Here is a 23,774-nt window from a genome sequence, read left to right as displayed (position 1 = left end):
GCAGTTCCAGTCCGAGGCCTCGGACAACGACGCCCAAGCGCGCCGCCCTCAGACCAAGTGGCGACGTACCTCGTCGCGTTCACTGACATGGACCCCATTGAGGGGCCCTAGTGCCACACGTTGTCGTTGCTCGTAGTCGCTGCAGCCGTAACTCCGACACGTAGGCCTTGCTCTTTTCCTTCGTTTCTTTCCACTTCTTCACATCTTTTATGAGACGGCCCTCCGCCATCTCATCATCAGCAACAGGCTGGTCCTCCACACTTTCCTCATCCAACCCCTCGCTCCAGCCATTCCCAGAGTCGAGGCTCTCCGCCTATCCACCTGTCGGCAGCCACCCTGCCAACTTCCACCGCGCCACTAAAGGCGCTCACCCACCAGGGCTCGGCTCAGCCGCCCCACGTCCTCGCGCGAAATCGCCGCAAGACGGTAACGACCAGCGTGCTGTCGCGAGAAGTCGCACCGCCACTTTCCGCAGTTGAGATCCAGTTCGTCGGTACAGCCTCTCCAGGTCACGTCGGACTCGCGGCGCGCGCAGCCATGTCGGGAAGCCCGACCGGCATGCAGCTCCAAGGACTTCTCCCCTTCGGAAGCATCCTCGTCCAGAGCGAGTGTCAGGCTGTGCTCCAGTAAACACGTATCGGTGGAGTCAAACGGTCCGTTCGTTGACATCGCCAAACACGTCGCGGCGTGTGACGGAAACTCTTCAACGGGGTTTTGCTTGGAGGTGCGGAAGTCGAAAGACAGTTGGTAAAGCGAGTTACTCGTCTCGCGACGCGATTCGTTCGGCCTGCCTTGCGCTTTGGTGCACAACCTGACGCGCCGCATCTGCGCACGCGGTCCGATCTGTAGCGTCCGTCGCTTGGGCTCGGCGCACTGGTGCGGTAGTTTTCCGACGGCGATTATCGCCCTTGACGTACACCGCGGATCTCGGTCGCGCGCGAACCGAAGGAGAGCGCCAAGTCTACCACGACGCGAACCGTCTCGGCGTGCTTGTCCCTGACCTTCGAGTACGCAACGCCGTCGCTCTTTACAGTGCTAGTGTCCCGGCTCACTTCTAGCGGCATCTCGTCGCGGCAGTCGCCGGCCCCTTCGACGGGGTCGTCCCATTGATCATAGCGCGCACAGGCCTCAACTTGGAAACGTCCTTGACCGAAAATTGACAAGGCGTGCAGCCCGTCTCAAGACGTACAGCGTACGTGCTCACACACGGGGCGTCTCGCGGCACAGCGTCGAGCATGAGCTCTAGCCCGTAGGCAGATCCCATTCTGCCGCGATCCCAGCAATATGACATCAACGAATTCACTCCAGTCCTGTCCATCGCCGCGACGTCGCCCCGGGTCCGATCTGCGTCGTCCCCGGCTTGGCCGACTACTAGCACGTTCACCTACGCGAGTCGGCAGTTCTGAAGGATGCATATCCCTCGGCGCGTCGACTCTGTTCCGTCGCGCGACGAGTCACTCGCGGCGTCCGACACCCTCCTCGCAACCTCGAATTCCCAATCTGCCTCGACGCAAGGTGGGTTTCTGTTTATCGCGTCGTCGCACTCTGAGGGCTGTACTGAAGTTGGACCCTCCACGTATTTCGACACTGCTACAGGCCTCCTGATCGGGCTCGACGCGTTCCTCGTTGCAGCAGGCTCGTTGCCGGCCGCCTGCGTCCTAGCCGCGTCGAGGCCACTATCCATCGCCCCGCGTCTCACTTTCGCGTGACTATCCGTCGCGCGATTTAGAACTTCTGACATCCTCGTCGCGCTCAGTCTCGACGCGTTCCGCGCTGCACCGGGCTGGATGCCACACCCCTGCGCTCTCGCCGCGTCGGGGGCACTTCCCATCGCCCCGCGTCTCGCTTCAGCGTGACTGTCCGTCGCACGACATTGACCGTGTTTCGTGGCATCTGGTTTCCTGACGATCTCCTCTCGGTGGTGTAGCATCTCTGCGCACCGGGTCTGCGACGAGTTTCCCGTCGCGTTGCACTCATGACGTTGTAGCTCGCATCCTGCCAGTGCGTCGGACATGCGCTTAAGCTCGTGGGGGAGACCGGGGCTGTCGCAATCCAAGCAATACCGTATTGGCAAATTGACTTCAACCGTGTCCGTCGTCGCGACTCCGCCCCGAGTCCGATCTGCGACGTGTACACCTTGGTCGACTTCTAGCGCGTTCACCTGCGCGAGTCGGCGGTGCTGTCGAACGCATAGCCCTAGGCGCTTTGACTGGGCACCGTCGCGTGACGTGTTTCTCGTTGCGACCCACACGCCACCCAAAAACTTGAATGCACAACCAGATCCGACGCAAGACGCGTCTTCATCCAGCGCACCGCGCCCCGTAAAATGCCCAGGGCCATGACTCTCTGCGCCTTTAGCCGCTCTGGGAGGGGTCTTGACCAGGCTCGACGGGTTCTGAGCAGCCAGCTCTTGTAGGACACCTGGAGCTCTGCCTCTGGGGTTCGTCGCGCGTGTAGAAGCCGAGTGCATCGTCACCACGAGGACGTATGCCGTCCCGCGCCCCAAATCCAGGTTCTTCGGCGTCGGCCGGTCTCGTTCCGGCACGTTGACGACAGGGTTGGCCTCGTCGCAGTTTCCCTCGTCGCAGTTTCCCTCGTCGCAGTTTCCCTCGTCGCGATTTTTCGCGTCGCGTTCCGCGTCGAGATTTTCCACGTCGAGTTTTTTCGCGTCGCAATCTTCCGCGACGAGGTTGACAGGTGACGCTGTTTCTAGATCTAACGTCCGGGGTCGGATGTCTTCTCGCGAGTGACCCGCCGGCTGTATGACAAACACCCCTGCCCCTGCTGCGCTGGCGTCACCGTCGCTCGTCCCGCGTCTCGCGTCAGCGCGACTGCCCGTCGTGCAACGTGGGTCTGGCACCCTCGTCGCGCTCGGGCTCGACGCGTTCTGCGCTGTAGTAGGCTGGATGACCCCCACCTGAGTCTTCGCCGAGTCGGCACCGTCCTTCGCCCTGTGCATCGCGCCAGTGCAACCGGCCGCCGCGGAGCGTTGACCGCGTTCCCCAGGATCCCAGTGACCTCTCGGCGGTGCATCGTCTCCGCGCACCGGATCTGCGACGAGTTATTCGTCGCGCTGTCTTCTTGATCTCGTCGTACGCATCCAACAAGTGCGTCGGGCCCCGTGTTCCTGCCTCGACGTACGCCGTAACGCGGTTGTACGTGTAGTGCGTCACAGGTTCGAAGTCGGTGTAGCTGCAGGCTGCGTGGCTCGTCGCCCGCCTTGCCCGCCATCTTCAGGGCCGCAGACTTATTGAGTTTACTGGACATCCGTCGAGTGACAGCTGGTACCTTCGCCAGCAATCCTCCAGGTGGCGCGCCGTGGCATTCGGGCTTGTCCACAGGAAATCGCACCACTCGCCCCGCCGCGGCGTACCCGCCACTTCGATAGATCGCGCAATTCGGACCAGCATCTTGCTCAGGGTTGACCAATCGATCCAGGTTTATGGCGCGGTGCCTCTCTTTTGGTGCAGACCCCGGTGGTCCTCCAGTCCCGCCACCGTCAGGCCCCTCGTCGACCACGTCGAAGTTCACATTCGGCTTGTTCTTCACGGGCTCGAGGGCGGAATGTCGCCAAAGACGCCATTTTCCAGCTTTGTCCCCAAGTCGCATACCGTCGCAGGTCTGAGACCTCGCTACTGACCGTCGCATAGTGTCACATTCGGTCAGTCTCACGTCGTCGCGTCCCCTCGACCCTTCGCTCGACTGTCGCACGGTGTCACATTCCGTCCGTCTCATGGGCGACCCTTCGCCCAACTGTCGCACGGTGTCACATTCCGTCCGTCTCATGGGCGACCCTTCGCCCAACTGTCGCACGGTGTCACATTCGGTCCGTCTCACGGTGTCGCACTTCTGGGACTGCTTCTGGGATGGTTCCGAGACGTTCCATCCCTCACATCTCACACTGTCGCACTTGTCCCTGTTGGATTTTGCAACTTGCGCGCGTTCACTCGACTGTCGCACCCCGTCGCCTTGTTGCGACCTTCCGCTGGACGGCGCGCCTCGCGCTTCGTCGCCCGACGCACCTTCGACGGGTTGTTCGACTCGCGACGCTTCAGCTGGGCGCCCCGCATTGTCGCTTCTCTGCGACCCGTGGTCCGACCGTACACACGTCGTTACTACGTCGACCCGTGTCTTCAACACCACGCGCGACAGCGTCGAGTGGCCACGCGTCTGCAACTTGCTCACCGACGACGTCTCCACCGCTGGCGCACAGGTCAGCCCCGCTGTTGGTGATTTCACAGCGACTACTGGGTACGATGTGGGCTTGCTATCCGCGTGAACTTCTTCCTCTAGCTCACCTCGACGCGCGTCGAATTCCGGATCTTCGTACGTCGGCCATCCATACATGGGCCAGACGAGCTCGTCGTCACGCCAGGTCTCGTCCTCGTCGCAGGTCACTTCATACGCAAGGTTTTGGCAATCTTGGTACTGTCGATTAGTCGCCAGCACGAAGCGGGGCGCAGGCGGAAACACATCGGAGGGTGTCCGCCAACCCACGTTCGTGCCTGCGTCGAGCGTTATTGTCTCGTCCGTGACGTTGGTCACCCGCAGGTATGTTTGTCGCTCTATCTTAGTCTTAAACATGGTTGTAACCCACGTTTTGCTGCGCGTGACCCACAGGCGCGGTGCATCTCGGCTGGTGCGCAGGCGGACGTCGAGTGTTTGTCCTGGGTCGAGTTGCTTAAGCGCGTCGAGTGAGACCGGCCGCACTCGTGCGTCGTAACGCGATTGCTCGGGAGTCGTAGAGGCCCGCGCCGTGCCCAACGGTCGCCTGGATGTCGTCGCAACCGGCACTGCGACGGACATCACGGCGTGATTACCAAGTCCTTGCAGGCGCATCTCCTTCGACGCGTCCCGCGTCGACATTTTCTGCGTCGGGTTTTTACGCGTCGAGTTTTTTCGCGTCGAGTTTCTTGGCTCGACATGAACCGCAGAGACATGGGTATTCGACGCCTGAGTTATCGTAGAGCGCGTACTCGCCTCTTCCAGCGCCTTAGGAATTGCTTCCTTCAGATCCGGCAGAACCTTGATACGCGCTGGCGTGACCTCACGACGTAGCGCGCGGCGGCTCGCTCAGATGGTTGAAAACCTCGTCCAGTTCCGGTGAAGTCGTGGTTGAGGTCGCGGCCGTGGTTTTCGGCATCCCGAAGTCCACGTCAAACAAGTCGGCGGGTTCGTCATCTACGTCGCGTCGGGGTTTGGACCTCGACGTGGAATGCACGCTCGACTCAGCCTGGGACGAAGTTATCATCTGCGTTGAGATTGGGCCCGTCCCAGGCGGAGTCACCTTGCGTTGGATGGATCCGACCAGGACCGTCAACTGTCCCAAGACGCCGCGGATCGTACGTGTCCACGACTCGATGTCCCAGTCATACACCCCCGTCCTCTCGGTGATGCCCAAGCCGAAGCCTGATTCGTGCAACATCGCGAAGAGTGTCCCTGCGGCTCGCGTGACGCTCGTGAGCATGTCAAAGTCCGGCACCCGGAAAGGACCCGTGAACTTGATCGCGTTGGGCTTGATGAAACGCAGGATCGGATCGTGCTCCAGCAGCCGGATCAGCTCCACTCCAGCAAGCATATACCTCATCTCTGCCGCGGTGAACTGATTCCCCGTGTCATCGCCTCTCGCCTTGACCGGCGGTCCATCCGCTGAATCCGGCGCGCAGAGCTTCTCCGGAGACTTGCGCTTGCGCGACTCGAAGCTGCTATTGAAGTCCACACTCGATTGGTATCGAGGTGGCGGCGAGGGCGTGGTCGTCGAGGTCTGGGCTGAGCCCGTCGAGGAACTCGGCGCGTCTTGGCCCGCTGAGAAACTCGTCGCGTCTTGTTTGACGGATCCGGCGAGAATCGTCAATGGCTCCTGCACGACGCGAATCGCGCGCAACCAGGACTTGAGGTCCCAGTCGCACAGCTTCTCCATCTCGAAAGATCCCAGCACGAATCCCGAATCACGCAGCATCTGGAAGAGAATCGGCGCGGCGTGGGCGACGCTGGTGAGACTATCGAAGTCCGGCGCGACGAAGGGGCCCGTGAAGTTGCTCATCAGCATGGGCTTGAGGAAGACCAAGATCGGGTCTTGCTCCAGCAGCCGGAAGAGCTCAGTGCGCGCCACGACGTACCGCACCTCTTCGACGGTGTACTGGCGCCCCGCGTCCTTGCCTTGCGGCTTGGACAGCGACGCTTCCGCCGAGTCCGACGCGCGCAGATTCTTCTTCTTCCTCCTCTTGGGCGACTTGCGCTTGGCGGCGGCCTTGGCGGTGGGTTGTTGTTGGTCGTCGGCCTTTGCAGGCTTCCGACCAGTAGGACCGCGACTTACGTCGCGGCCCTTCGCCGCTCCCTCGTCGGGAGCCAGATAGGGAACGGCAAACTGTTCTTCGTAGCCCTCCTGGTCGTCGCTGGCCCCGTGGCCTGTCGTGAAAGTTCCCTCAGAGCTCCACGACGCGACAGGTCTCTCACTGTGCTCTCCTGCAGTCGGCGACCTTCCAGCCGACCGCGCACCTGCCTCCGATGCCTCTTGGATCGTTAGCCCGTCATTCGAAGTAGTACTCCCGGGTCGCGGCACCATTGTGGAGTAGCGCCCTCGCAGAAATCTCGCGAATGCGATCTCGCACAAACTCGGCGCGTCTGGATAGCGGTCGCGCCGAGCAAATTATTCCCGGTTGTTGGAGTAGCGTATCTTCGAATATAGGGCCCAAGTCTTCGCAGGCTTCAGAGTTGGGGGGTTCTTGTGTTGACGCTTGTTCCTTGTCGTAGGGCGTCGAGCCTTGGGCGTGCGGCGTTATCGGGCCAGCGTTTCCTCGGCGTTCCCGTCGGGCGTGCGGCGCTATCAGGCCGGCGTTTCCTGGGGCTTGTGTGGCGTTATCGGGCCTACACGGGGGGGGGTCTTGTGCACGGCGGTTATCAGGCCAGCGCGGTCCTTCGCCTAGGTAGCGCGTTATCGGGCGCCCACCTAAACGGTGTACGTTTAACGTGCCTTTGTTCCAGCACGGGGTTGAGGGGGTGAGCACCCGAACCAGCAAACGACGGGGGGCCGCGACATCGAGGCGGCTCTACTTGCTGGCGCTTGGTGGTTCCCCTGGAACCGAGGAGATCCGGAGGTCTTTGTGGTTCAGAGAAATTTTGGACTGAGTCCTTACCCTATCCTATGTCCTTGCTACTGGCTACTCTGTACTACTGCTTGCTAAGCCTATCGTTCTGTGTCTATCCCTACTTCTGTCGTGCTTGCACTGCCGTCCTTCAACCTGATTTGCGTGGCGTAATCAAGATCTTACCTCGACGCGTTTTGGTCGGCGCGTTTTGCTCGGTGCGTCTTACTCGGCGCGTCTTGCTCGGCGGGTTTTGCTCGGCGGGGATTAGGGTCGACGCGTTTTGCAGAGACGGGGCGCTGGTCGACTCGTCGGATGATTACGCGTCGAGTTGGACTCTGTCGCTGTGTCTCGCGGCCCATCACCCGCGTCGACTTTCCGTCGACCTCTGCCGCGCGTCGCCCCCATCAATCGCGTCGCGTTTCATCAACTGCGTCGAGTTCATCATCCGCATCCATCAGCATTCGTCTCGGCGCCTTCTTTCACCGACGCCGACGTGCCCGCTTCATCGCTGGGCACTACACCACTAAAGCGACGACGCATCAAGTGAAACCGTTCATAAACCTAGCGCGTTGTAGCCTTGAACTATCACCTCCACATCATTTACCACCTTATTACAGAGGTCCACACACATATGCGCAACCTGACCTTTGTATATCCCCTCAAATCTGTTTCCATTGCAGGCTAAATACCAGTCGATTCACTATCCTATTTCTAATTCCCTCTCAAAACATCATTTTACCTCGTAAAGTATCCAGGAGGATGGCCGGTATCTACGCTAGAACACGCTTCACGCTCAACTTGGCACAACTGTTCTTGCTACACTATCTACACCACTTCCTTGGGCCCTCTATAACGTGCACAGTTAGTTGCAAGTAAAAAGCAAAAAGTCATGACTCGGTCATGACGCAGTGACCTGATATCCGGGGATAACAGCCGCTTTTTGGCGTGTTACCTCGAGATACCAGTTGGTGGGTCATGACCCAAATACTACGATTTGATTGGCAGTATTAATAACAAATTTGGGGCGAACCTTCTCCGAGCGCCATTAACACATCTCAAGGTTGCCATTGCCCGTCGCTCGTACCCCGTGCCGTCGGGCATCTTGGCGCTCGAGTGCCCGCGTCTGCCCACCCTGCTCGCCGAGCACGCGTCGGTACGTACTGTTGGTCGTCGTACACACGACGCCGCTAATTGTGACTCTGTGGTGGTGGCTCTAGTAGCAGGTCATGCACATCTAGGGCAGCTACTACGATGTCCTGGAGCACTACAACGCCTACAGGGTGACGCTGAGCCTCGTCGTCAGCATGACGGTACCTTTGTGAGGATCCCCTTCTTCCTGTTGCTCAAGACGTGCTGTGCGCAGCGGCACGATCTGGGTATGGCCATCGAGCACTGCAGCTCTGTTGGCATCTTCATATCCGACCAGTCGAGCGACCGCACTAAGAGCTACAAGACGCGTGTTGAAGGCAGCGATATGTGCGCGCTCATCAACGCTTCCCCCTACGCTACGTCGAACGCCACCGCCCCGACCGTCGTCGAGACGTACGACGAGAACGCGAACGGGCCGTACCTGCGCTTCCTGGGCTTTGAATCGCCATCGTGACCATCATTCAGGAGCTAGTGCGCAGCCCCATCGAGGCCGTAGTCACTGGCCTTGTTAGGTAAGCGCGCTTTCATATCGGGACTGAAACGAGTTATGGCAACTAATTTAATGATGTAAATGTTGGTATTGCAGTTCAGATAATGATGTCAATGAGACTGTCGAATGCATTACGCTGCAAATGTAAGTCATCGTGCTGTTTGCTGCGAAGCCATTTTGAATAACTGTCGATGCTCTTGTTCCCCCTCTCAGTATCAGCTCTTTCAATCGCATCGTCGACAGAGAGACCGCCATTCACGAAGCTACGTACGTGATTGATGACACATCGACGCCTGGAAAAGAATTTCGCTTCTTTTGATGACGCTCTCCATTTGTGCCAAATGTTTCCTCCAGGTATTCGATCGAAGGCTGACTAGCCAGGCCATGGTGCCACTCTGTCCAAAGCTCTCGTACGGTTGAAACTCGTGGGCTCATGTTGTACTGGGGAACTGTGACTGGTTCTAACTGAGGTGAATGTTGCTGTAGCGTTGCGTTTACCGAGGTTGACACAGGAGTGCTGTCACGTAGAGGAAGCTGGTTTGGATCAGCTCCAACTGCGTTGTTAGATAAGGGAAGAAGTCGGTAAAGGACGTCACCGTGGAGAAATGAAGCAAGCTGATCTTGGGATTGCTTCACCATGTCAACGAGAGCCAAGTGCTGAGATTCTAACCGCTGCATAGTTGCTGCGTGCTGCGTGCTAATTTGTTGCGACAGAACTGGCATGGCAAGCTGAAGCTGCATTTCCACCGGGTGCTGCGTCGCCTGAGCGCTAGCAAGTGCTTGAGCGCGGAATTGTTGAAATGATCCACCGAAGATCGGATGGCGGCGAAGTCGAGCAGGAAGGACGTCAAATAAAAATGCAGCGTCTTGAAGCAACACGGTGCGTAAGAATTCTAACAATTCAATGAACCCTCGAGCGGCGAGGTTGCATTCCCACTCACCATCTAATAGCTTCTGTTTGTAACTTTCAAGCCCAGGGAAAATCTGTTGCTTGAGGTCATTGGGTGGGTCCACAATGGCGCGTTCCAAATAATAAAGACGTGCGCGTGGGGGGTCCTGACAGAGCACGAATCGCTTCTCGCGCCAGAGGAGCGGACTATATTGCTTCCACGGTGTCAAGGTCCCATCGGCCATGTCGGCGAGTTTGGGAGATGTCGACATCAGCGCCTTCCAGTTGTCGTACGCCCTGTTGGCGGTTGATATGAGTCTTTTTATTGAACGTAAGGCCGAGATGATCAAAAACAGCCTCGTAGCTTTTCTTGTGAGTGTTGTAGGATATAGCTTTATTTCGATCTCGGCCACTTAGGAACTTGATGTCATACCAGTCCTCCGATCTCCGAAAGGAGGGAAATGGTTCACTATTGAGATAAAAGCGCTCAAACAAGTAGAAAGCAACCGCTCCAACAGGGCATAAATGAACAGCCTTATTGCGCATGAAGCCGACATGCTGAAGTTTTCCAAACGTATTCGTTTTCCCATGTTGGATTAGCAGGACCAACGCAATGCACGGCTGAAAACCCTCCTTGTCAAGTTCCTTTGAAAACATATCAGCCAGCTCCAGATCATGAATGTTTTCGCCTCGTAGTAAGCCAAAATGCGATACCAAAAACGCAGCCCTCCCCATGAGATCATCCAAAACGAAAAAAGTATCACAAATCTGAGTGAATTGAGCCTCGGACTGATAGCCGTCCAGCAGCGATCCCACGCCGCGATCTGTGTAGTTTTTCTTTCGTGTCGACGTAGTTTCTGCCTGGACAGTCGACAACAGTTGCTTCACCTTATACGTGCGAGGATGATCGTTAGCGTTCATCTTGTTGGCGACCTGCTGATTGTATAGGTCTACAATAGCGTTGACGTAGCCGTACACCGTTGAGGCGCCAATGACTTTACCCTTCTTCTTCTTCGACTCTCTGCCGACGACTTGGGTGTCCAAAAAGAGATGAAGCTTGCTACCAGTGACCGTAACACCATCGCTAAACCCATCGATTGGCTCCACTCTGCAAACTCCTTTTGGTAGCCCTCGTACTTCCGTTTTGTATTAATTGGTCGACTGTCGATAGCCTTCTGAAGGGCTTGCTCTCGCTCTTCCATGAGCATTTGAAGTGCACTATCATTTTGACGTGAAAGGCGTGCTTCCTGCCGAACAGGGGTCTGTGTCTCGCGCCGTGCTGTCATGCAGCATAAGCGCGGATGGAGATACCTACCTTCTTCTTCTTCGCCATGGTGCTCTTGTGAAAATGTGGTTTCGATACCAAAAATAAATATTGCGTTTAGGTCACAAGTGTGATAATGACTCGGGTCCGGACCCATATAATCAAGCATATGATACTCATTAAGTAATACACCACCAGTCAACTTACACAATACACGCAATAAATATCAAGTAATGGAATCGTTGTCGATTCAGTAGCGGTTTCTTTCTACCCCAAATCGAATCGACGTAGCAACGGCATCGCTTTGTATTTACTCTAGCACGCGATCGCACAGTTTATATCCGTTTATACCCTGTAATCTGGTCCGCCGAACCCAAGCCCTGTGCATTTTGCGGGATGGCCTGACTTATGCAGCTATTCCGCCCATGTTTTAACATGTTGTACGTACAACATGTTTCTTGGTGTATCTACAACGTGTGGGTGTTGAGGGGTTAATAGGCCCTATGTGAACATTTGTGTCTAGGGCTGTTTCGTGCACCAGTTTCGGTAGGGTTATGCCTGTAATTTCAAGAGTTTTAATCGTACTTAGTAGAGAAACGCAATTTTTGTCTCTATGGGCTATCCCCGTAATAAAGGGCTGATGAATTTGCACGAAAGTACTTTCGTGCACTTTCGGGCACTGCACGAAACAGCCCTATTTGTGTCAATGTTCAGACTGATAGCACTGCTCCGTTAAGACCCTCTCCGTAGCGACCATGTGGTCCGCTAGGGGCATTGCAAACCATTGGGTCTTAACCCTTTCGTGAACAGGGCATATTCACTTGATTTTTTATGGTATAGTAAACTAGGATACTTGCCTTTCAAAGGGGACATTTTGCCCCCTTTCACAAATAACGGTACTTGACCCGAAGGGTGGCTCTTCCACATCGTGCAACAGAGATGGTGAAGGGGGGCAAATTGACGCTTCGTTGCCTTTTCTTCATTGGCTATTACTGAGGCTATTTCAACCAAAATCCGAAGGCAGATTTGTGATTGGTTGCGCGAAGAGCAACATGTTCACGTAACCCATGCCCATCACTGAAAGATATCTTAGTCCCACTTTGAATCTTACGCGCGAGCTTCAATCACGCGGTCGGCTGAACGCTTACCTCTACTCCCCGTCAGAGTCCTGACGATTTCGCGCCATTATCTAATGGAATTATAGTAGATAATGGCGCGAAGTCGTCAGCCTCTCGAGTTCTCCAACCTACTGGGGAGCGCTCCACAGACGCTACAACCTTTTCGGCATCGCTGGCTAGCCCGGTAAGCAAGCAGCCTTCACAATCTACGTGCCTTGTCAGTATTACCCGGCCCGACGTTTTTTTAAGCCAGCGTTCAGCAGCCTTGGTCGCATTGCCAAAACGAATGTCCGTAAGCTCTCACTAAATGAGCATTTGCGTTAGTTTCAGTATTGCAAGGTACATGTGTATATAACTTCAGCTCACTATGCAAAATTAGCTTCGAACAAAGCTAATATCCCATATAAGCCGTTGTATCACTTTTGACAGACGAATTGCTAATCAATCATATTAGTTCTTGTGAAACTTGATGAGGTATCGAAGAACGCAATGCACTGCCGTCTACGTGTCGGGTTCCCTCACAATTCAAGTTTCAGCGAGAAAGGAGCGGGTCTGTAATGTCGGAAAGCGTCCTGGGGTCCACCGATCAAGTGCCGGACGCCACGAACTGTTGGGAACTGCAGCTTTGGACAGGCCTGGAAGCTCACTAGCAGCAACACGGAAGTGATGATCGACAGGCAGCAACGGCTACCTGCAAGGCAACGTGTATTTCTTCGACTGAGCATTCTTGCTCGTACTTAATGTAACTGCCTTACAGTGTAGTCGCACTCCTAAGAGTCTTGTAGTGGACAACCTCATTAGGACAATTCCACCACTATGGGAAAACCTCCGGCACACTCACTGCCATCATAGGATAAACAACCCACTCTGCAATACGCGCACACGCCTCAACCATAGTGACTATCGTGGGAATCAGTACATATCCTCAACAGCCCCACCTACTGGTTGTCACGTTGGCGCTTGGTCCTGCCTGACCTTCTTCCTTTGCACCAGCGTTTTGCTGTGCCGCTTGCGTTTGCATATTCCGGCTCTCAGCCAGTATCACCTCCATAGCATTCACAGTAAAGTATCAGCCATTCATCTTTCAGGTCTAACCACACAGTGCCTTCTGCAGCATCCACGTCTGTGGTAACTTTCTGCAGCACTTTTGGGCACCTTGGCAGCTCATCTGCACCTATTCCATCACAGCGGGTAGACTAAATGCTTGCATGCCCACGCTACGCCTTCTCTGCAACTCAGCTAACGAACGCTGTTAAGCACTTCACGTTGGAGCTCGAGAAGCTAGTGGTGATCGATCGACTGATCAACGAGTTCACTGTGTGGCTGGCATTTCTCGCAGTTGTTACCGCAGTACTACACCCGGTTTCGAACACCGCCCACTGCTGCAATCGGTCGAATGAACGACGTCATCTTTCTTCCGCCAACTCTCACACACACGATCACATTTTCCGTCATCTGGTAAAACCCTTCGGGATAAAAGCCATATCTCATTGCCAACATCCCTTACTTGGGCATGACATGCCTCAGCTCCTCGTGAGCTCAATCAACAATTCTTTCTTTAAAAACAACATCAGAAGCTCTCTAGCAGGTGCGGCGAGGCACCATACAAGGCTCCTTCAACCATTTCGTAGGATGCACTCTCATCGAGGCAATCGGTACTCCATCGGAGACCTCATCAAACCTTTCACTCAAAGTGCAGCTGGTGTCTTGCACCACCCACTGCTGCAACATTTGTCGCTCGCGTTCTCGCTCTGCAGCTGGTGCCATGCACCACCCACTGCTATACTTTCAACTCATTCGTGCATATTTCATGAGCATCGATTTCGCGTAGCGCATTCGTTTCAGCCCGCTCGCATTCAAGGTCCACTGACAACTCACAGCCTTAGAAGTGGTCCACTGACTGGTATTCGTCAACACCAGTGCTAATAAGACTGCCGGTGTCAAACACCGCCCACAGCTCGATCAGTGCCTCGCACATGTCCTCTCTGTATGTGTGCCTCTCTGCCCACATCTTACTGCTGGTGTCAAGCACCATCCACAGTTGTAGTTAGTGGTCGCACTACGGTCGGTGTCAAACACCGCCCGCCGTTCTTTTTGTTTGCGTACCCAACGCTCGCCGTCTCACACGACGATATTGCCCAGCGCGTTCAACTCACCCTCAGGTGGTCCGCTGGCAATGTTCGCTCGTGGATCAGCACTCTACATGTAGCTGTCACCCACGCTCTCTGCACATGGCGAATTATATCCAGCCTTAACACATATCCGTATCCCGATGTGAATCTTCGCGAGTGAGTCCGTTCACTACTTCACTGCTGCGTCAAGTTCGCCTTTCATCGCGTGAGGCTTACACACTGGCCATGTTGCAGTCGGTGTCACACACCACTTACTGCATTCTCTGGTTGTCAGCACTTTCACCGAGTAGCTAGCATTGGTCAATGCAACCGACACCACGCGCAGCATCTGCATATATTTGGTTCACGGGAACTCATCGGCCACTAAGTGCATTGATATCGCAATCTTAGCGAGGCAGTCGATCTTGTCCTCTGCAAGTGCCGCGTGCTCATTTTACTTCAACTTCAAGCTAGCTTATCGCGACATCGTCACATTTCAATGCCAGACTTATTTGGCATTCACTCCTCGCCAGTCCATCAAGCAGCGATGATGATGGCTGGCTGCAGTCGGTGCCACGCGCCGCCCGCTGCTTCGCTACTCCTGTCACTTCATCTCTCAGGAACGAGTTCAGAGCCCCACCAGGCCTAGACCTCTCTCACCACCGGACCTGGCATCTCGCATAGTATCTGCCCCACCTGGCAGGTCACGGTATCCACAGCTCCATAGCTGATCGCTTCACAACATCATTTATTCTGCATCCGTTGATCGCGCATCATTTCTTCTGCATCCGCTGATCGCGCGAGCGAAGGCCCGGACTCGGCCCCACCTGACCAAGTATTCACAAATCTTGACAGCGCTCGACCATGTCAACTACGCCAGCTCTGCAAAATCCCTTCTTCCTTTTGTACCGGGCGTTCTTGCAGTCGGTGCCGGGCACCGCCCACTGTTTGCTGTGCTTCTACTGGTCTTACGAACCAATCGCTCAGTATGAGATCCCACATGAACCACTCCTGGCCTCGACCACACCAGTCCAACAACATTTCGAAACGTTACTTTAGCCGCTTGCAATAGCAACTAGCATTGCTTCACGAAATAAATGCTGTAGCGTCACGCTACGTGGAGCCATCAATTGGATAGGGTTCGGCGCCCATGTATCTGCTGTGGTCTTCATATCAACCTTTGCAGATCAACTTGTCGATTCTTTCCTGCAGTTCACCTTTGTCACTTGGGAGCTCGCAACGGCAGGTGGGTCCTGCAACCATCATCTTGGTCCCTAGTGTTCACACGACCACGCTTGCCATCACCACGGCAAAACGGACCACTTAGCTTCCGACGCCGCTTAACACCTTCATCTTGCGAAGACTCGTCATTCCGACGCAGCCGCATCGCGAGCTAGACACGAGATCTACTTCCTTTGAGGTAAACGGCCCTCTCATCATCTTGATGTAATCTGCGCAAAGTGCACTCGCGTCGTATTTACTTCGCGAATAGGATTACAGCCGCAGCACGTCTTCTCTCGCTGCTCTTGGCTCTTGGTAGGTAGTCACTGTGCGGACCGGACGCGTCCAGCATAAACAGCCACTGGTGTCCACCGTCACTGCGCTGAACTTGACTGCGTCCATCAATGGATATGGTGGACCACCATAATCACCTTCATCTTCGCCGCAATACATTCTGGCCTCTGCGTTCGCAAACTCATAATCCTTTGCAACACTAATCGCAGTTGCATTGTACCCTGAGTTGCCGCTAGCGCTACGGACTAAGTCTGACATCTCATCTTCAAGGCAGGCCACAGCGTCACCACACAGGCGCTCATTTAAGAGGGTAGCCAACCAACCTTAGCATTTGCCCTTTCCAGAGAGCATAGCCTCACGCACACCAACAACTCTCCGCTCACTGCATCCTCCACGACAACAGCCATGACGCCACACTGATCACGATTGCGGGCATGATATGATCCTTCCACAACGTGCTGTACCAATCTCACACCCTCCAACGACAAAACGCACTTCAGTCCTGCGCCTTCTGTCTCCAGTACCATATCAGCAGCAAACCACAAATTACTTAATGATCTGCACCCGCCACTGGTCATTCCGCCGTTGGTGCTACGCGGGTGGTTTTCCAGCTACTAGCGGAAAAATAAACAACACCTGGTCGGAAGGTTACCACTACCATTGCATGCACCAATAGTTTGGATCGACGGAATGCGGCATTAACTATCGGGCGTGGGAAAACCATCAGCTCGCCCCGCAATAGTTACACCGAACTGCATACTGCATCCATATTATCCCTGGTATTCTTTTATTTCATCACCGAGGCGCTGCGCTTCATGTCGGCAAGCTTCCATCCTGTCACTGACACATGCCGTTCGCTTTTCACCGGCATAATGCCTTCACGCCCATATTGAAGCCACAGTCACTTACCATCGAGAGCACCAGCGCTGGGTCTGAAGCCCCACGCGAATAATGTCGAGGGCACCAGCGCTCGATTCCTCACGCATTCCACCACAGTCGATCTCTTGAGCCTCGAAGTCTGCTTCACCTTGTTGCCAGTGTCGACAATCTCCACGTACACAATCTGCGTCTCCCACACGCTCTTCATCTCGTCGTCGCCTCAGCTGAGTATGTTGTTTGTGTTTTCGTCTAGCATGGCAACAGCTCATCGGCTTCTTCGCGTCGTCGACAGCATACACCACCACACTTGTAAGGTAGTACTCGCATCTGCTAACGCTTGGACCATCCGAACACACGCTTGAACTCTTCCTTGCGTATCATATTGTTCACCACAGCACGTATACACGTCTTCTCATCGACACTCTTCACTGTCATTAGCCCTTGTCCTGCGGTCGATGTTATCACCAATTTAACTTGCGTCTTCACCATTGAGCAGCCGCCACATCCGTATCCTCATCCTCCGCTCCGAAAAGAAGCACCAACCCAGACCTCGACTCTGCTTCTTCATCTTGCACGCAGCAGCACCATGTCGTATGTGAGCTTCCAGCTAGAGCATGTTTGGGCTCATAACCTGTTGGGAACTGCAGCTTTGGACAGGCCTGGAAGCTCACTAGCAGCAACACGGAAGTGATGATCGACAGGCAGCAACGGCTACCTGCAAGGCACGTGTATTTCTTCGACTGAGCATTCTTGCTCGTACTTAATGTAACTGCCTTACAGTGTAGTCGCACTCCTAAGAGTCTTGTAGTGGACAACCTCATTAGGACAATTCCACCACTATGGGAAAACCTCCGGCACACTCACTGCCATCATAGGACAAACAACCCACTCTGCAATACGCGCACACGCCTCAACCATAGTGACTATCGTGGGAATCAGTACATATCCTCAACACGAACGAACCTGCCGCCGCACGCCAGCGTAGCCGCGTAGCACATGCGGATTCAGCCATCCATCAAGATGCTACTGCTGCCGCCTGCTCAACTGGCACGTCAAGCACCTTCAACCAACCGACCGACGCCTCTGAGGCCCCACGAGCCAGGCCCGCACCCGTCCAAGGTCCCGCAAGCTACCCACGGTCGCAGCATCGTGTTGGTGAGTCGCAGAGCAGCGCTATAGGTGTGGCTACGGTTGCGCCAGCAAGTGGCAGTGCAGAAGCGCATCAAGGCGGAGGTATGAACCCAGGTGCTGGTCTTGGGCGGAAACGAGGGCGGCCCAAGGGTTCCAAGAACAAGCCGAAGGATGCGACCGCAGCCGCTGCTCAACCTAAACGTAAGCGGGGTATCCGTGTCGACAGCACGACCAACCAAAGCGGTAAGACCAGACGCTGTTTGAACACCGCCTTGACCCAGAACGCTATGGTCACGGACACGTTACCCCCGCGCATGCACGAACACCGCCGCTGTGACCAGCACGAGGGAACACGATGCACCATTCGCTGCACCGGATCCGACGAGTGCCACGGCAGCAACGCCTTCTCCGAACAGGACGGCCTCACGACCCCCCAGGCAGAATCGTCTCCCGTCTATTCTATCGATGTATGTGGATACGCTCGTGGCGTTTTCCCCGGTGAAGGAGGGGTTCATTACGCAGAAGAAGAAGTACGCCGGCGTGGGGAACGCGTACCTGGTGGGGAGAGTGTGCCGAATTCTGAAGCAGTCGTTGTTCCAGATAACCTGGCTGGACTCGCAGTTCCAGAACCACGTGGAAACCTTGAATCTCAGCGCTGTACAACGGGGAAATGCAAACTATCGCTCCCTACATGGCAATTCAACAGGACCAGGATGGGGTCGGCTTTGTGAAGTCGATGCCGGTGAAGAAGTGCGCATTGACGCTGACATGGAGTTGCTTGAAGAGTACATGGAGCCCTTCGACCCCCCCCCCCCCCCCCCCCCCGCCAGAGCTACCGACAACGCTAGAAGAGATTGAAGCAATCAAAAATATGCGCTTTGAGCCTGGGAACGAATGCTCGGCACCCTCCGATCTTTACCAGCATGCTGATGGGACCACCAAGACACGGCTGCGACCCGAGTTCAAGCACATCTTCCAGCACTCAGCATCGGCAGGTTTTTTCGCCTACATACCACTATCATTTTGGCAACAAGTTGTTGGTGAAACAAATTCCTACGCTCGCCTGCACAATATTCCGTTGTCCAAGCCATTCTCACTGAGTGAGTTGATGACATTTCTTGGTATTTTGTTCTACATGGCTTTGATCAACAAGGGCGAGTACTCGAACTACTGGGGCGAGCAGGTGGAGGATTCGATTTTCGGTGGTAGCTCGGTCGGACTTGACAAGGTTATGGGGCTGAGACGCTTTAAGGAGTTGCGGAAAGCGTTCTGCTTTCAGTGTGTTGAAGCAAATACGGGTAACACCGACCAGGCTGCTAGGATCCGCCCGCTGTTGAATCTGCTGAAAGTGACTGGGTCAAAGTACGTGGAAGTAGATCGCGATGTTGCACTGGATGAAGCAAGCGTTGCATGTCGCTCGAAGTTTGGCAAACCGCTCATTGTCTACAATCCTATGAAGCCGACAGGAAAGTATCATTTTCGGATCTACATGCTATGCTGCGCTACATCCTGGATTTCGCTGAATTTTCGGTTGCACTGTGTCAGTGATATTGCGGAGCGTCTGGACGGCGTGATATCTCCAGAGGAGATACGGGCACTGAGCGTAGAAATGGCTGAGTCGTCATCGGTTCGGAAGTGCGTACTCGAAGTAGTGCGGGCGTTGTACGGCACCCGACGAATTGTGAACTCAGACAACTACTATACTTCGGTGCAGCTCCTTCTTGCTCTACGACTCAAAGGCTTGTACGCTCGAGGAACCGTACGGAAAACAAGCTCTCACTTTCCTCGACATGTGATGTTGGAGAAAAAAGAGTGTGCCCGTGGAACGTCTCGCCAAGGTGTTTCGGCTGATCGCACAATGGTAGCAGCATCATGGTATGACAGTGCTGTTGTCACGGTGGTCTCTAACGCGGACGCCTCAACACAAACTACAGGTGACACGCCAAGTGCGGACTGAAAAGCGCTCATTCCCAGCGCCAACTTGCATAAAGGAGTACAATTCCAATATACAAGGGGTCGACCGTCTGGACCAAATTCGTGCTCGTTTCTCGCTGGCGGACGGCCACTCTTTCAAAAGATGGCACAAGAAGTTGGGCCTAGCTCTGATCGATGTCGCCCGAGCTAGTGCATATCTGACGCGAAAGCTGGCTGTGGATATGTCTAAAGAGCGGGACCCGCACCGCGCTTTCGTCGTCGAACTGATTTCTGAGCTTTTGTCAGGAAAGTGGAAAGAAGCACCAAGTGAGCGGCAAATGTTCTACACTGACACAAGCTCAGGAGAAGATATACCCGAGCAAACATCTCCTTCTAGCACGGTTTGGATCGCAGGTGGTAATGGCGACACACGAAACACTGGAAGTCCACAAAAGCGCTGTTCAGCAGTAGCCTCGAAGCAGTTCTACACGGATATGAACCGCAAGCGCCGCAAATGTGTAGTATGCAGATCGGAAGGCAGGTATGCAACGGAGGTGACGGACGTCTGCGTCCTTCATAATGTTTGCCTCTGCCAGAGCGTCCACGTTTCGAACAAGCCGTACACATGTTTCTAAACGACGTGGACATGCTGGGAGAAGTACCACCGCTTCTACCTACCAAACAAGCTCTTCTCCAGCACTGGCAAGGTGCGCACGAGTTCAACCTTGTATAAGCTGAAACGTGAGCAACAAGAGCACAACGGCAATGCTAACGGCACGGACACACGCGACACAGAGGCTTCTAGTCGTGCGTGCAATTGTGTTGTAAGAGGCGTAAGTATCTTGATCTAAGTATGCAAATTACAGCAAAGCTTTAAACAAATGAAACTTCTTCAACGTGAACATGTTACTTGATTATAGTATGAAAATTGGGTCGGATCGACATGTACCATTACCACGACGCACGAACTACTTCGGCTTGTAAATGAACACTTGTTGCAGCTCTGCTTTCCAGCTACAGGGAAGACCAAGTTGTTTGTGCAGCGTAAATGACGCACAGAAAGAGCTTTGACAAAACTCACGATGTCGTGGACACATGTTCAAGCAACTCACTAGAAAGCGAATCATAGTCATTCCGCAGAGCTGGTCTTTGACGTGCTCAATAACAGGAGTGTCGAAGAGCACGTTGTTCCAGTAGACAACCGTTGAGTCAGCGAACGGTGGAGTGTACGCAATAGGCACAGCAGCGACGTCATTGCGGAAGAGCGAGGTACGCTCACGTAGTCTTGTTGCGTGCGTGCTTTACACATCATTTCCGCTCCCAAGCTGTGAATGTCCTCACGTAGTTCAATTCCAATCGCTTGGTACACAGTCGTCCCCAGCGCAACTTGAGCGACTACGTTGCCGATCCCCGCTCCAATGTCTAAGAACAGATCTCGCCCGTCAAGAGGACCCACTTCAGCTAACAGGGCGCTTATCCCTTCTGGCATCACCTCACCGGCGTTGCGATGGGGTTTGCTTTGGTCATTCATAATCACCTCTCGGGGGATATCCGCAAATATGGTCGTGACAGCTTGCTCAACACTTGACGGAGACAACGGGGGCAAACGGTCATTCACCAAAACTGCTGAGGCGTCCAGCTTACCGTCGTTACAGCTTGACTCCGCGGTATCGTTTGAGCTGGGCGTATCATTCGTGCCATGATCCGAGTTTGACGACCGTAGCAACCCATAGGGCATGCTGACGTTCGCAGCTTCCGCGACCAGAGGAACATGGCGTTCTGTGGAGGGCGTCGGCACTTCAGTATCGTTGTCAGCGCGTCGGGGCGAGACACCGGTGGGTGCAGCTTGATATGGCGGGCCACTGGCGGATAAAACCCGGGGGAGAGCCGACAATGGCTCCATGCTCGACCGCGACCTAGGTGGCGTAGACGAAGCAGCACGCCCAGGAGCACTTCGTAGCAACTCGTCCGTCGAATCGGCTTGATCACGGGCACGCGCTGGCGCCGCACTGGAAAGCACCTTTGATGATGTCGAGGAGGTCGGCGCGGTGGCACGTCCCCGCAGCTGTCGTGTGATGTCTGGTGGTCGTCCTCGCGGCCGCCGAACTTGCGTGAAGAAGCTGGGGGGGGGGAGCGGGAGATGTCGCGCCCCCACGTGCGCATCAGCGTACGGAGGCGCCCTTGCAGTGCGGTGGCAGTGTGCCCTGTGCGCCGCATGCGGTGCGCGATGTCGGTCCACGAGACTCTGGAGCCTCTATCGACGTAGGAGCGGGCAAGCTGGACCAGCTCCATGTCGTCTTCGAAACTGAAGGTCGTGCGCATGACAGGTCCAGATAAGCACTGGTAAATGTCTTAGTATTTGTATTGAAATGCTTGGGTGCGGACGGGAGTAGTCAGGACAGCGGAGATGAGACCTGCGCCGAACTGCAAAACCACGTGTGCGTCGTCACTTACAACTCGTAATTTATGGGGTTTTGCTGACGCAATCTTCATACATTTCGTACTTAAATGCATATTTTACAGTTATGTCTACCACATAGCGTAATCTATTCAAGGGGTGGGGGAGACCGATCCGCTATGATTGGTCGTTTGAAAAGTAGGTGAATTCGTAGTTGAACTTCTGTCAACGGGGGCATTTTGCCCCCCCGTCATGGCAGGTTTCAAGGGGGGCAAAATGCACCTTTTGGTCACGAAAGGGTTAAGTTGCATAAATATATAATAAAAAATACAGTGCCCAGGAACGTTGCAGTATGACTCTATAGATGAGTAAGATCAACGACGGTTATTATAAGGGTAGTACAATATGACATATCAACAGACAACCCATACAAAACTTCCCTTTGAGGTCGATAACTACCGCATTCGACGATGAGTTGCCCCCCCCCCCAATCGCATTTTGACCAATCATATATCCTTTGGGTCCGAATCATAATCACCACATGGAGATCGGACGGGGGAAGAAGACATGGTAAGGCTATGCTGCGCGGACTTGTATAAGCTGTAACCACACCTGGACTAACGTCCAAACTCTCTGTACTCTCTGCAATGTAGGAGAGGGCTGATCTCCCTCTACCCTCGGGCGTCGACGTGGTGGGGTGTGACAACGGGGGGGGGGGCGGTCGTAGTTGCGCAGCTCACGAAATCTGCGGGTAGGAACTTAAGTCGACGATATCATTGCATTTCGAGCGGAAGTAGTCCAAGGGGAAGGAGAGAGTTTTCAGTACGCCGTCAAGGCTAATGTCATCCGGTCAGGCTCACAGACATGTCATGTGGGGTTCCTACACTACGCATGAAAGAAGCATACGCGAGTAAAATGGCTACAGTAGTGGAGGACCTTCGCAAATACGACAACAGCCAGAAGCGCCGGCGCTCAGAACGAAATCAAGATATTGTTCGCTGCCTAATGCTCGCTGATATTGAAGAGCACTTTAAAGCCTAATGACTAAATTATGCATCTCAATCTCACCTTCGTTGTCTGCATTCGCTTCAAGCTGGGTGTCCTCCGCATGTTCTTGCTGAGCATTCTCCAGCGTCTTATGTGCTTGGGTAACTCCGTAGCCAATAGACGAGAAGGTCCTAGCGATCGTGTCCGATGTGATCGCATTCCATGCATTGAGAAGCCATGCTGTGATGTCCTCACGCTCGGAGACAGGCGCTTTTTCGCCACTTCGCAGGCGATCCATTTTGGTAACAGAACAGGCATTATATTGGGCACGGATGTTGTCCTTCAGAGGCTTATTAATACCGACATCACAAGGTTGTAGCACTCAGGTGTACCCGCCCGGTATTATTTCCACTCCAGTCCCGAGATCGTTTAGACTTTGTACGATAGATGCCTGCACGTGGCATTTAAACTCGTCCAACATGAGCAAAGACGATGGATGCGAGGCTGCGTAAGGTTTCCACACCTTCTCCAGCCAAATTTGGCAACCCCGCTCGCCCATCCACCCATTCTCCTGACAGCACCCAAATACATTAGGTGACATATTTCGTCAAGCTTGTTCTCGATAGTGGCACCGGGTTTGGCCTTGAAAACAACGAAAAGAGGCAGCTTAGTGCCGTCCTGTGCACGTCACACAGGCTGTGAGGCGTCTCGAGTTTGATCCGCTCCCGCGAATAGGTACTGTGCGAGCATTAGTGGTATTGATCGTCGTATATTTGCCGTCATCTAAAAACACACCGCCGTTTCGTCCATATTAACGCGGAAGTGCAGGCGGTGTACCCTC

At 54.5% G+C, this 23,774-nt stretch overlaps 5 protein-coding genes across 5 annotated transcripts; 2 read left to right on the top strand and 3 right to left on the bottom strand.

Moving 5' to 3' along the window:
- Window positions 1-357: 357 nt before the first annotated feature.
- PHYSODRAFT_532201 (hypothetical protein) lies at window positions 358-825 on the bottom strand (the record flags this gene model as incomplete). The annotated part of the gene is made up of 1 exon (XM_009540167.1): window positions 358-825. One exon carries the CDS (start codon window positions 823-825, stop codon window positions 358-360), a length of 468 nt encoding a protein of 155 aa, XP_009538462.1.
- A 4,222-nt stretch (window positions 826-5,047) lies between these two features.
- On the bottom strand, window positions 5,048-6,565 carry PHYSODRAFT_341814 (hypothetical protein; the record flags this gene model as incomplete). The annotated part of the gene is made up of 1 exon (XM_009540166.1): window positions 5,048-6,565. One exon carries the CDS (start codon window positions 6,563-6,565, stop codon window positions 5,048-5,050), a length of 1,518 nt encoding a protein of 505 aa, XP_009538461.1.
- A 1,423-nt stretch (window positions 6,566-7,988) lies between these two features.
- Window positions 7,989-8,691, top strand: PHYSODRAFT_251912 (hypothetical protein; the record flags this gene model as incomplete). Its single annotated transcript, XM_009540165.1, has 3 exons — window positions 7,989-7,996; window positions 8,094-8,241; window positions 8,368-8,691. 3 exons carry the CDS (start codon window positions 7,989-7,991, stop codon window positions 8,689-8,691), a joined length of 480 nt encoding a protein of 159 aa, XP_009538460.1.
- A 9,408-nt stretch (window positions 8,692-18,099) lies between these two features.
- PHYSODRAFT_375656 (hypothetical protein) lies at window positions 18,100-18,285 on the top strand (the record flags this gene model as incomplete). The annotated part of the gene is made up of 1 exon (XM_009540164.1): window positions 18,100-18,285. A coding segment is annotated over one exon (186 nt), but the record flags the coding sequence as incomplete, so codon positions are not given.
- A 2,157-nt stretch (window positions 18,286-20,442) lies between these two features.
- PHYSODRAFT_353125 (hypothetical protein) lies at window positions 20,443-21,870 on the bottom strand (the record flags this gene model as incomplete). The annotated part of the gene is made up of 3 exons (XM_009540163.1): window positions 20,443-20,832; window positions 20,856-21,131; window positions 21,656-21,870. 3 exons carry the CDS (start codon window positions 21,868-21,870, stop codon window positions 20,517-20,519), a joined length of 807 nt encoding a protein of 268 aa, XP_009538458.1. The 3' UTR covers window positions 20,443-20,516.
- Window positions 21,871-23,774: the final 1,904 nt, after the last annotated feature.

The sequence above is a fragment of the Phytophthora sojae genome, assembly GCF_000149755.1.
Source record: "Phytophthora sojae unplaced genomic scaffold PHYSOscaffold_14, whole genome shotgun sequence".
In the NCBI taxonomy this organism is placed as follows: domain Eukaryota; phylum Oomycota; class Peronosporomycetes; order Peronosporales; family Peronosporaceae; genus Phytophthora; species Phytophthora sojae.
Note: the sequence above shows the minus strand (reverse complement) of the source record. Positions and strands in the feature narration are given on the sequence as shown.